Genomic DNA, 13,354 nt, shown 5'->3' with positions numbered 1-13,354 from the left:
TCTAAGTCATCACAGGGTGGGTGGGGTGTTAAAAGCAAACATCATTGACCCCACCCTGTGATGAGTTGGTAAAGGGTGGGATTACAGTGAGTGCACGGAGCGAGGCTTCCTATATAGCAGTGGTGGGCAGTGGCAAGTATCAGTAAGTGATCTGATGGAGTAGAAGCTGGAACAAAAGCCTGTTAACTTCTAAGTAACAAAGCTTTAGCCTTAAAAGTAAGAAATCTCAGAGCTGCAGACTTTAGGGCAGGGGACTCCGGTTTCAGTCTCGGCGTCACTTAATTTCAATTTGCCTAAAACTCAAAAATGCTAGTGGCCTTGTGTAATGTAACAGGTGCTCGTTTAAAGTGCTCCAGTACTATTGGGTAGAGTTTGCAACTATGTAAAACATCAAAGACATTGACAAAAATAAACCTTTCCAGACTCAAATATCTGCACTGGAAACACATTTTTTGACAGGTGCTAAGGCAGCCTCAGCATCCAAGGGGCATTTATTCAGATTCTTGAACAGCATTTCAGAAAATAAGTAATCAGCCAAAATGCGCAGGTGGAGATATATGGTGCTCAACACATTTTTGCTTTCTCACACTGGAGGGCCCCGTGGAGAGATGGACGAAGTCCATTCTCTCCATGGGAAGCTTTGGGTTAGAAGGAGATGGCTGTGAATGGGAAAGGCTGGGGGGGAGGAAGGGGAGGGGGCTAGGGGTAGTTTTTAAGGAGGAGCGGGAGTGGGGATCGGCCTCTTCCGTAACTTGTCGCCTTGCACTAAAGTTGGAGCTGATACCCAGGGAAAAGAGTAGCGGTAAGGTCAGGGATGACCATGGGACATGACGCGGCAGCTGTACAAGCCATGGGTCGTGTCATAGGCGAAGCCGGCCGTAGTGACCTCCTCAGGCCTGGTGTACTCGACCAGGCCTAGCTGGGGATGCAGCACGTGACGTGCGCTGCTACACACTGCGTAGTGGTGGCAGTTGCCGCCTGCCGCTTGCCAGCCGGGGGGGGGGAAGAAGGAAGTCCGAGGGTGGCGGGGACGCAGTGCATCCACTCCCCTATCCCCCTCCCCGGGTCCCAATATAGTCGGTAGGGCACTGGGGGAGAAGGTAGGGGTAAGACAAGGGGAAGCTGCAGCTGGGCAGGCACCTGGGCCCAGTGCACAGGGCCTGCCTGCAGGGCATGGCAGCCCTGGTAATGGACAGAGGCCTGGGCGCCTGGAGCAGCTCCTGGACCTTTCAGTTGCTGGCCAGCCTGTTAGGGCTGGGAAGAAGGGCACAGCTGGAGGGCGGGGGGGAAACAAAGGAAAATCCAAAGGCAAGAAGGCACAGGTGACAGAGGGGGGCTCATGGGAGGACACTTGAGAGTAGGGTGAGGGAGTCTGGACTGGGGCTCACTGGGGAGCATATGGAGTCAGGTGTGGTTGGCCAGGGGAGGGGAGGTGATTCAGCAGCAGCCTACCACTGACTGGTCAGCAGTGGACATTAAGGCCAGGATACAGAAGCAGGGGAGGCTAGTGGTGGAGACAGAGGAGCAGTGGGCGCTGCTATACAGAGAAAGGGGTGAGGCGGAGAGGCGGACCAGGCAGGCAAAGCTCAAGTCGGGGGGGGGGGCAGTGAGGTACACAGGGGGCATAGCTTGGAGCGAGGAAATTGGGTATGGGTCCCGGCTGAGGAGCAGGGCAAGGAGCAGGGGCTGGTGTGGCCGGTGGTGCTGGCAGCGCAACAGGCGCACATGGCACATACGGCCAGGTGTGGTGCAGGGAGTCAACATCAGAAACAGAGGTTGGCAGAAAGATGGCAAAGCCAACGGGGCCCATCACATCCCCTGGACGTTGGTCCGAAGCAATAGAGGGGTCTTCAGCAGCCTTCTCTACACCGCGGTACTGCACGAAGTACGCAGATGGCAGACTCCATGGGGGCCACAGGATGGTCTGCGAGCGTGACGCAGTGGATGCTGAGGGTGGGAATGATGAATGGGGGATGGACATGGAGGATGTGGTTGAGTTGGACTATGAAGAGGATCTGATGGAATGGGAAGAAGGGGAGATACGCGAAAAGGAGGTGAGAGGGGGACCATGGGTGGGGAACAGGGCGCAGGAGAGTCACAACCTCCTCTTCTTTTCCTGTTTTGCAGCCATCAAAGGCTGGCACAGGGGTGTGGGAGGTGTTGTGCATGGGAGGCGGTGGGCCCAATGCCTTGTCGGAGGAGAGCACTTTGACTCACGGAGTACGAGGTAAGGGCGACTGGTGGTCACCGTGGGGAGGGTGGAGGGGCAAGGCTGGTGCGGCTCAATATAAGTCTATTGAGGTGGGGGATGATTCAGTACATGGCACACCTAGTACAAGTGTGGTATCTGTGAGTGACAAGGACCAAGAGGCAGAGAAGGTTGTGACTCCACAGGGAGTAATGGGGGATACTGTGGTGAGTGGGGTCAAAGAAAGTGATGTTAAGGAAGGGGATAGCCAGAAGAAGCAGCTCCCCTACATGGGTTTAGCAATGCCACTGGGGTTCATACGTGGCGGAGAAGGTAAAAGTGCGGATCTGGAAGCATGAGTATGTTGACGTATTTCGGCTCTTGCATAGAGACATTCAGGCCAAAGAAGTCTCTAAAGAGGAAGAATGGGAACTGTTGCATAGGCCTAGGGTACGCATTACTATGGATAATTGGACCTTGGCATTCCTGATATATGCTACTATTTACTGCGAAAAATATGCAGACAGAGCCATAGCCATGTTTAAGTACATGGACATTATTCGAAAGGCCCAAATGCATTTTGGAGATTTTGCATGGTTGAGCTATGATGAGGAGTTCAGGGCCAGAGTGAGTGTTAATCCTGAAAAACCGTGGGGAGATGTGGACCCGGAGCTATGGATGCAGTGGATGGCCTCTTCGCAGTCTGGTGCGTTCACCCATACAGCTAGATGCCTTCTGGTGAGATATAGGCCTTTTCAGCAGCGTCCCACTCTGGGCGGGTAAGGCACAAAGAGCACCATTGCTTAACTCAGGAGCATGCTGGAACTTCAACAAGGGGTTTTGCTCTAGGTACCCCTGCAAATTCAAGCATCAATGTTCCAAATGTGGGGGGAGACATCCAGTCACACAATGTTTTTCCTTGGCCAGTCTGGCAGAGCAGTGGAGATCTTCCAGAGGCAGGGGAGGGCAAGGCGCTCCTGGGCTGAAAGGCACCTGCTCCATTTAAGCTGGGTAGGGTACAGACATGGTGTGCAAATTGGAATGGGGTTTCAGACAGGGTTTTCGGGTAGGGTACCAAGGGCCGCAGGCAAAGAGATGGGCGGAGAATTTGCAGTCTGCATTGGCCATGCCTAAGGGGGTAGTGACAAAATTGACCAAGGAGGTGGCAGAGGGCAGAATTACGGGCCCCTTTTACGGGTGGCCTATGGATGATCCTATGGTCTCACCTTTGGGTGTGGTCCCCAAGAAGACTAAAGGGGAGTTTCGATTGATACACCATTTGTCATGGCTAGAGAGGCATCAGTCAATGATTTTATTTCACCGGAGGATACCAAGGTAGTGTATACTTCCATGGATGACGCTATCAGGCTCATAAAGGGATACGGCAATGGCGCTGATTTGGCCAACTGTGACATCAAGGCAGCTTTTCGGCTGCTCCCTATTCACCCTGAGGATTTCTCTTTGCTGGGGATGCAGTTGGGAGGGGCTATGTATGTGGACAGAGTGCTGCCCATGGGGTGCACAATTTCTTGTGCATTGTTTGAGACTTTCAGTACCTTCTTGCTGTGGGTTTTTGTGCAGGTGAGTGGGCATCGGACGATGTCACACTATTTGGATGATTTCCTTTTTATGGGGGCACCACATTCTGGTGCTTGTGGGAAGGTCTTGCAGTGTTTTGAGAGATTGGCGCAGGATTTTGGGGTCCCTCTGACACCTGAAAAGACAGAGGGCCCTTGCTGCGTATTGACAATTTTGGGCATTGAGCTGGACACGGTGGCACTCGTGGCGCATTTGCCTGCGGACAAGGTTGAAGAAATCCTGCAATTTTTGCGACAGATGAGGTTGAGATGGAGAATATGACTGCGTGTGGCACAACAGGTCCTGGGTATCCTTCATTTTGCATGTAGGGTGGTCTGGGGAGTTAGGACTTTCTTTGTAGACGCATGGGGCTGGCGATGTCTGGAGCATCACTTCCTCATCACAGGATTCGGCTGACGGTGGGTTTGAAGGAGGACATCAGGGTGTGGGAGCTTTTCCTGACACAGTTTTAATGGGGTTTCCATGGCTTTTCGAGAAGAGAACACTGTATGGCAGGTGCGGATTTTTTCGGACGCGGCAGGGGCCTCTGGTTTCGGCCTTTTTTGTGATGGACGGTGGTGCGCGGAACCTTGCCCAGCGCAATGGTTAAACCGGGGCAGGAGCATTGCGTTTCTGGAATTCTTCCCACTGTTGGTGGCTTTGGTAGTGTGGGGTGACAGGCTGGCAAACAGGATTGTAATGTTTCATGTTGACAACTTGACAGTGGTTGATCTGGTGAACAGACAGAGGGCCAGGGATCTCACGATGCTGCGCCTTTTGTGAAGATTCATGCTGCATTGTTTGTCTTTGAACATCATATTTGAGGCTGCACACATTCCTGGGGTCAACAATTCTATCGCAGATTCCCTGTCTCATTCGCAGTGGCAGTGTTTCCATGCATTGACCCGGGCGCAGAAGAGCACAAGACTGGGGTCCCAGCAGACATTTGGGAGTGGGGGGCGTGATGGTCATGAGGCTGGTGGAGATGTTGCTAGCAGAATCGACTCTAAGGTGTTATCACCTAGCATGGTTGGAAGTTCAGGATTTTGAGGTGGATGGAGGGCGTTTCTGGTGGCAGGGGCAGGGTGTGCTTGAGGCGTGAGTGGTGCATTTTGTAATATTCCTGATTCACAAGGGTTTGTCGCCAGCCACGATTGGGGGCAAGTTAGCAGGTGTGTCTTTTTATGGAAAGTTGTTTTTTGGCAGGGACCCTGCAAAGGATGACATTTTGGAAAAAAAATGGAAAGGTTGGGGCAGGGCACGATCAGGGTCAGGTGGGGTGGAGCGTGAGGCTATTACATTTGACCTGTTGGTACAGCTGTTACATGTGTTGCCGTTTTGTTGTGTGGATGCGTATGAAGTAGCACTTTCTTTCGTTTGTGTATGACATGGATGTTTTTCGGGGCTTTCGAGTGTCTGAATTGCTAGGTGTGGGAAAAGATTGTGGAATACGAAAGGGGGACGTGCGGATGCAGGGTGTGCGTTTGGGCATCTGGTTGAGGTGGTCAAAAATGGATCAGTTGGGAAAAGGGAAGTGGATATGGTTAGCTAAAGGGGGGGAGGGGTAAGCATGTCCTGTACAAGAATAGGACTCTTTCAAGAAGCAAGGAGTGGGTGTTTCCTGCTATAAGAACGGTAAGAAGCTTACATGTTTTCAGTTGTTGGCTGTGTTGAGGGTGGCTTTGAGGTGTATTGGAAGGCAGGCGGGTAGTTTTGGAACTCACTTGTTCCAGATTGGTGTAGTTACTGTGGCGGCTCGCTCAGGTTGGGACTGGGACCAAATCAGGCGCATTGGAAGATGGCAGTCGAAGTGTTGCAAGAGAATATGTGAGGGCTTGAGGTGGAGTATTTTCCATGGACAGGACAGTTTGTGCCGTGGGGGGGGGGGGGGTGGTTTTCATTGAGGGAGTGGGGGGTATTTTTTTCTGTCCTACACTGACATCTGTTTATCCTTCCTGGTTGTGTGTACAGCCTAGAGGAAGCAAAAGTGGTGACATGGCTGGTTGGACATTAGTTTATTCATTGGGCAGCAAAATATGCAGAGAAGCAAGTCTATGGACGATCTTTGGGACTTCTGTGTAGCAGACACGAGGTTTTGTGGTGGGGGAAGAGTGGCATGAGGTGGGGCAATTTGCTTCCTTTTATAACTTCAGTGTTGCCGACTTGGGGTAGTCCTGCTGTCTTGGTATTGCACCTAGGGGAAAATGATCTGGTACGATTATCGGGGCTCACCCTACTGCAACACATACAGCGGGATTTGGCATTACTGAAGCAGAATATGCATCATGGGACTTGTGTGGTATGGACAGAGTTTGTGCCCAGGAGAAAATGAAGAGGAGCCTTGAAGCACAAGGCTATTGAACCGGCCAGGAGAAAGCTCACTCGGGCTATGTGGTTGTTCTGTGGGACATAGGACATCAAAGTGTTGACACACGAAGGGATGAAGGAGAGCGAACAGAGGCTTTTCAGGGGTGATGGGATACATTTGTCAGAAATGGGGAATGCGCATTAAATGTTGGAATTGCGTTTTTTGCTGACTAATTTGTGGGGAGGAAAGCTGTGGCAGAGTGAGCCTGTTTGATTTCTTTGAGTTGCAGTGGGTTCACTGGTGGGGCAGCAAAACGCTTAAAGGGTTTATGCTGGGTGGCAGTATATGGGAGGGTGGAGGGTCAGACGCAGGCCTGGCCACCCTTCCAACGGGGAAAAAGAAGCAGGTGAAGGATGAAAGAGTGGGGGATGCCTGATTCAGGCAGGAGACAAATGCAAAAGGGTGATGCGTAGGAGACTGGAAGGGGATGCTGGGTAAACAGAGAAAAGTGGGGAATGAAGTGAGATTGGAAGACAGGGGAGTTCAAAAGGTAAAAGAAGAAAGTGTTCACTCAAAGTTCCAGTTATGTTAATGTTATATTATGAAGCAAGCCTGTCCTAATAAATGGCCTTTTACACTTTTGAGACTTGTGTTGAGTGTTTGTCCCGATGGAGGGCCCCGTGGAGAGATGGACGCAGTCCACTCTCTCCACGGGAAGCTTTGGGGCCTGAAGGAGACGGCTGTGAATGGGATAGGCTGGGTGGGGGGGTGATGGAGTGGAGGGGGCTAGAGATAGTTTTTAAGGAGAGGCAGGAGTGGGTATCGGCCTCTTCTGCAGCTTGTCGTGCTGCACTAAGGTTGGCCAGCCACCCACCCTACAAGATGACAGTGAGTGTGGTAAGTGGTGAGTGAAGGGAGGAGCCTTTGATGAAGGCATACACATCTATGGGCTATATTGCACAATGTGAAACCTGAAAACCTGGGCTCAAGCCCACCTTCCCTGCTTTAACAAAATACACTGCACCTCTTTTGTCTTCATTTTCACGTATGACAGCCCCTTGTAATTATGCATGCTTCTGTGCGCAAAAGTATAGATCTATTAACAGAAATTCATATTGAGCAGCTACAAGTTTCAGATTGGACTCCAAATAAAGTATTGAGGTGCCTGTCAGACCCCTAGCATCAGCATCACCCAGCCAGGTTGTATGAGTCAGCCATCTACCCCTCAGCATGGGAAATAGACGACACAACACTTGGAGCAGAAGACTGCCACTGCCTGGCATCAGCTAGGCTCTTGACTTCCCAGGTAGGCACTGAGCCGCAAGCTCTGCCAGTGACTCACATTGAGGTACATTCAAATAAATATGGGAACTGTGATCCCGAGTGCAACTTGGGGAGGAAGGGATCCTCGCGTGCAGGTACTGCTTGAATGTGGTGACGTGGTCTGAGACGTGAGGAAAAGGGCACAATATTCTGCAGCTTTTTTTGTTGGCTTTTCACTTCTTAGTGAATACATTTAAAACAAACACATACAACGAAAAATACATGCAACTTAAAAACAAAACATTGGGAATTGCAGTCTTACGGTGTGGCCCCTCAGTCAGTGCTTATGCCAGTTTGTGTAATCAGCCAGTCTTAGAATTAAATCCTGTTTGTCCTAGTGTGAGTAATAAATATTGACTAAGCCCAGTCCATCCATTCCCCACAGACTACGTCTTGGGTGTGAGGGATGCCTTGCCAATTTAGAACAGAAACTACACTAACAAATGGGCCATTTTACACCAGTTTATAATTATATTCTCGAGGAAGAACTTCCGTGTATCCCCCTGCAAAATTCTCATCTCAGCTCACTCTGCTCTCTCGCATGCACTGTTCTTTAGTTGGTTTTACGCCTCACCACTTTCAAATTACACTAGCTGCCACTGAAAGAAGTCACATCCTGTATCTCCTGAATCACATGAAGAGTGACCCCAAGAAAGGTTTTACACATGATCGAGCACTTCTAAAACTGGGGAGCTGGAGCTTTTCCCCATAGCATCTGGAGTGCCTAGCCCTTTGTTGCTAGGTCCTCTAAGATTGCTAGACAACCGTGTTAATGTAGAAATAAAACTATGAAACTGAAATCTTCACTGTTTTAATGCTTTATTGTGCTGGACTGTTACGTCTAAAATGAAAGTAGACATCCATGCATATTTCGGATAATAATGAAAGTTAAAATCTGTTCATATTCCTGATTCCACCATTGAATATTTTCGTGATTGAAATGTATTATAAGGGTAGAATCTAGCTTTTGAATGTGATCAATATGGGAACATCCTGACAAAGCCAATAGGCGTGATATTTTGTTCATGCATCCCTCGAGTTTTGCCAGGCGCATAAGTGGGTTCGTGTGTTTCTAGGCGTTAAGGCCAGCTGTTGCACCGACTTTGCCTCCAGCAAAGGGAAGCAGAGCACATTAAGGAATTAGTTGACCTTTTGACCTTTCTTTGGTGTATGGCCTCTGTAGGTTGTGGTACTCTTTAGAGGGTGTTCCCGTAGGCATTTCCACCTGCCAGTCTGTATATGTTTGTTCGAAGTATTTCATTTTGTGTATAATAAAGTACTTTTATAGGTAAATCATTGACTGGGCAGCAGTTTATTAAGTGTTTTATTAAGTATTGTGCTGCTGAGTTCTGAGTCTAGCTCACATCATCTCCCCTGAGCAGCTCTTGCACTGCTCTGCCTCATAACCTGCAGAATAAAGCGCTAAAAATGGGTACCTGTTTCCCAGTTTGGAAGTCACCAGTTTTGAAACCCCGGGACACCAATGGTGAAAGACACCACTTCTTACCATTGGAGTTCAGTTTGACTGCTCTGGGACCCTCTGACCTGGATTTCTCTCACATCCTGACATGGCATTATAGGAAAAGAGGACGGATGATGAAGAATTAAGTTTCTGTGTTCCTACCTTATTATTGCTGAATTCCCACCCTTCATATAGTGAAACCTAAAAAAACATAAAGAATTGCTTTGTTGCATGTGATTGGGAAGTGATTGCCTAACCGCCTTACCTGACTGTCTTGGCCCTGGGGACACTCGCAGCCCTTTTGGACCTTGCAACTCTGCTGTGCTGCTGCTCATCCTGAGGACCAACCTCCCTCTGCCTGCTGTTTTACTCACTGTTTCTATCACAACTTTTTCCTATTTTTTTGCCACTTTCACTTTCTTTTTCTTTGTGACTTTTACTGCTTTTTTGCTCCTTTGCCCTGCTTTTCTCACTGTCTACTCTTGCAATCTTCCTCTTACACATTTGGAATCTTTTTTCCTCTCTCTTTTTACAGCTTTTTCCCTGTGCCGCTTTTTGACAGCTTTTGCCAATTTTTCTTTGCCACTTTTGCCGACTCTTTTTCTGCTTTTGCATGTTGGTGCCCTTGCACCATGCTCTCGCCTGTGCCTTCCAGCCACCACCTCCTGTATCTGTCGCGCTGGTCGCCCCAGCCACGCCATGCATCACCAACTGCTCCAGGAACTTCTGTCTGTCCCACACCTTAATGGCAGCAACAATAGGCACTGCTGGCTTGTCAAAGGCGCACAAAAGGCAAGGCTGTCTGCACCCATCCGTGGTAAGCGACAGGACATCTGGTCCAGTGCCATCCCACATAGTCCACAATGCTGTCTTACCTCATCCCTTCATGTCCTGAACCTAGGACGCATCTCACCACGGTGCTGTCAGACCACTCGGATCAACAATCAAAGTGCGGTCTCCTGCGCCACCTGCCACTTTTGCAAACCCAGCCATCACTCCTCCCTTCCTCACTACACTCACACCAAGTTTACCAAGCAATACAGACACACCCTACTGACCTGCGCAAGACAGAACACCTGCTCTCTCACAAAACTCACAACATACTTTTCCTCACAGAGACCTGGCTCAAACTTGCATCAGCCCTTGACATTGGAACTGCCATCACTGCTGGGATACAAGATCACTAGACAGGATAGGACCAGCAAACTTTAGGAGAATTTGCAGTTATCTACAGTGAATGCATTTGTTGCTCCCTCACCAAAGCAGACTCCTACGGAAACTGGAACACCTGGCATTCAAACTGCACGTCTCCAACAACACCACCCTGGGATGAATCCAGCTTTACCGACATCCTAGGCCAAGTGCTAAATGTGGAAATTCCATCGCAGATATCATTGCCCCGTCATACTCAAATCTAGCTCCTTCATCCTGCTTGTTGACCTCAGTTTCCACCTGGAGGACCTCACCGACCCAAACACCACCAACCTCCTAGACAACTTGAACACACTGACTCACCCCACGGGTGACATACCCAACCCACACTGCTGGCCATCTGCTCTTCCCAATCTTCACCGACATCATCACCAGCTCGGTGGTCCAGTTCACGTTACTCACCCAGCAATTCCCTTGTCCGCTTCAATCTACACTTCAACCATTCAACAAACTAATGCCCTGCCAAAGACCAAAGTTGCATTGGTCAACGATTACACAAACTATTGCCGTTCTCTTTGTGTGCTGGGTCCAACTTAATGCAGTATTTTACGAGTAGCTGTCAAAATAACATGATAGAAATAATACATTGTATGGTTCATTTTTGTATTTGGTTTGCTCAGTGCATCATTATCCTCTTTTCCTACAAAATGAAGACATTGCAGACAATCATCAGGTTAAATGTTATCTTATGCCACAATGCCATTATCCTTGAATGGGGGCTTTGGCCATATCGTTTTCCTTACAGGGCATTGGAATAGGAGGTAGATTACGTCTTCCTCTGACATGCCCTTTAAAATGGATTTGAATGAACATGTGGAACACTATTGCCCAATCTAGTTGGAGCTGCCATAGCTAGGATATTATTTCTCTTTTTCAGATAGTGTTCTGTGGGTTGAGGGTGTAGCATTGCTTCTTGCCCAATGCTTGCTTTACTTACAGATACTTGTACATCGAGCCACCTAGCTTCTTGATTGTACGAGCACAAAAACTAGTCTTGAGGTGGTTGCCCGTTTGTTTTTGTTATTTTTGTTAGTGCGGTCCCCGTTCAAGAAACCCATGTCTCAAGAAAGTTTAGACCATTAAGTAGGTTGTGAATGTGCACTGAGCAACTCAGAGTTTAGAAATTATCATTGGTCATTAAATCACTCATTATATCTTATGTTTTTTGTCCAAAATCGGACACAGAACAAAGGGTTTTAAAGATCAAAATGTATGCACTTATCTCAATTCCAGATCACGAAAGTACTAACAAGTTGAGGGACTTGGTATAGTTCAGGTTAGTAAACCTTTGATATTGACCTATATTGGATGTGTAGTCATTTTCACAAATCATTGTTTTCTTTGCAGATAACAGGCTGTTATAGCACAGGACTCTTTAGAGCATTTTCCCAGCATGTATTACATCGTTTAAAAGTTACGCAAGAAGGATGTAAGGTAAGACATATCCTTGAATTATAATTGTCCTTTCGCCTCCAATTTCTTTTTATTACAACAAAAAAATGTCTACTGATACCTTTTTTAGGATAGATTTATAAGCCTTAATCAAAGGTTCAATAAAATCACATATTTTCAAATGTCTCTTTGCTCCACATACCGGGTGAATATTTCAAAGGGCACATGCATAGTTAATAAAATCAGTTTAAAGAGAGTTACTTGTGCTCGGGACAACCTTGAGTGACTTAAAGTAGACTTCTTAAGTTATAACACCTTTAAATTACCCTTGCCATTCTGTGTTTATAGATGTGCAGTTTTATTTTTTGTAAGAAACCTATCATTTTCTACACGGTGCTGCCTACTGTAACAAAACTTACAACGTCATTTTCATCAAACTATATTTTTAAGAATGGTGATGAAATTGTGTAGGCAAAAAGCTTCGGGTGAAGAGATGTAAAATAATGATTAATCTGACCATGGAGCCTCTCATGATATGTCTGCAAACACTTCAAAATTCCGGTGTGCCAATTGACAATGTTACAAGTGGAAAATAACTTGTAGGTTTTGACTATGCCCTGGGTGTATTTAGACTTTAAGTGGATTTGTTAAAAAGTCTCCTCAGTGCTTATGGAAATTTAATCAAGTAACAGAATTCATGCCTACTTCAACTTCTGTAAATTATTGGTTGAATAATCGGAAGGTAGGAATAGTGAAAATGTGCTTCAAAACTTCTTCACCCATAAATACATCCGTTCTTTGCATTCCCTGCACACATGGGGGCATAAGGTGTTTTTCCTAAGCACGTTTTCACATGTCAACGTGGAAAGAAAGTTAAATCTTGGTCAGGGGCGAGCTAGGTGTTATCAGTGGACTGCTTCCTTTGATGACAGGGTCACTACAAAGACGGCCTACAAGGAAGGCCTTTTTTCTCAACCTCTTTGGGGCCTTACTAAAATCCTACCAGAGAAATTAGCCTGGTTTACTACATCCGGAGAGCATATCTATATATGACTGTATTTTTCTGACACAAGTACTTCACACATTGGTTTAGGATACATTGAATTTGGGTGATCTTTGACCTGACAAAGGCCATGTGATGCTGATGAGAAGCTAAAATCTGTCTTAACATGTACAGAGAGATGACACTGAATATTCCTCATGTCTTTGTGTCATCCCATTTTAAACCTTACAAGAGAACTCACTACAAATATTATCTCTGGGATAACCCAACAAGTAATTTTCACCACAACTTCTTCACGTGATCCCTGATATTTATATTATCAAGTTCTTAAAGGTTTAGCCCTTCCAGATGGATGGTCATTCTGGGTGAACAACTCCATGATGAAGCATGCCACAAGGAATGTGCGAGTGAGATTCCACAGTGGTCTCTAGTAAGGTTGTCTTTATATTGGACCAGAGTATCCAATTCACTTCCATCTCATCTCATTCGGCTACATAGTCGTGTTATTTGTAGATGTTAAGATAGGAAGATGATATAGCCAACCGTTACACTTTTGTCTACCCCCTGTATTTATGGTATTATAGTAAGGTCAACATATTGGGTGTGAAGACTATTAGAAACTTTGAGAAGCAAAAAAAGATATCAGTTTTTAGGTGTTCACTTTCCCATTGGACACCCCAAATAACTTCCCCTCAGTATATCCACGATCACATTTCCACCTATAAACTCACTACAACTAATTTTTCCACATAGTGGTTGTGATTTAGGATCGGAAAGAAACCCCAAACCTGATACTTTGAAACAAGGCTAAGATTTTGTGATCCGGTTATTCCTGACTGCGTTACGTTTTGCAATAACATCAAACATTTCCATTCAGTGAACTCGCTG

At 47.1% G+C, this 13,354-nt stretch overlaps 1 protein-coding gene across 3 annotated transcripts in view; it reads left to right on the top strand.

The window, feature by feature from the left end:
- The window catches only part of EOGT (EGF domain specific O-linked N-acetylglucosamine transferase), a 264,417-nt gene that overhangs the window by 154,219 nt on the left and 96,844 nt on the right, over positions 1-13,354 (top strand). For all 3 annotated transcript variants that reach the window (XM_069206579.1, XM_069206580.1, XM_069206581.1), the window contains one exon: positions 11,419-11,505. In XM_069206579.1, coding sequence (XP_069062680.1) covers positions 11,419-11,505 — 87 coding nt within the window. The remainder of the gene's footprint in view (positions 1-11,418; positions 11,506-13,354) is intronic.

This window comes from Pleurodeles waltl, chromosome 9 (assembly GCF_031143425.1).
Source record: "Pleurodeles waltl isolate 20211129_DDA chromosome 9, aPleWal1.hap1.20221129, whole genome shotgun sequence".
Classification (NCBI taxonomy): Eukaryota; Metazoa; Chordata; class Amphibia; order Caudata; family Salamandridae; genus Pleurodeles; species Pleurodeles waltl.
Note: the sequence above shows the minus strand (reverse complement) of the source record. Positions and strands in the feature narration are given on the sequence as shown.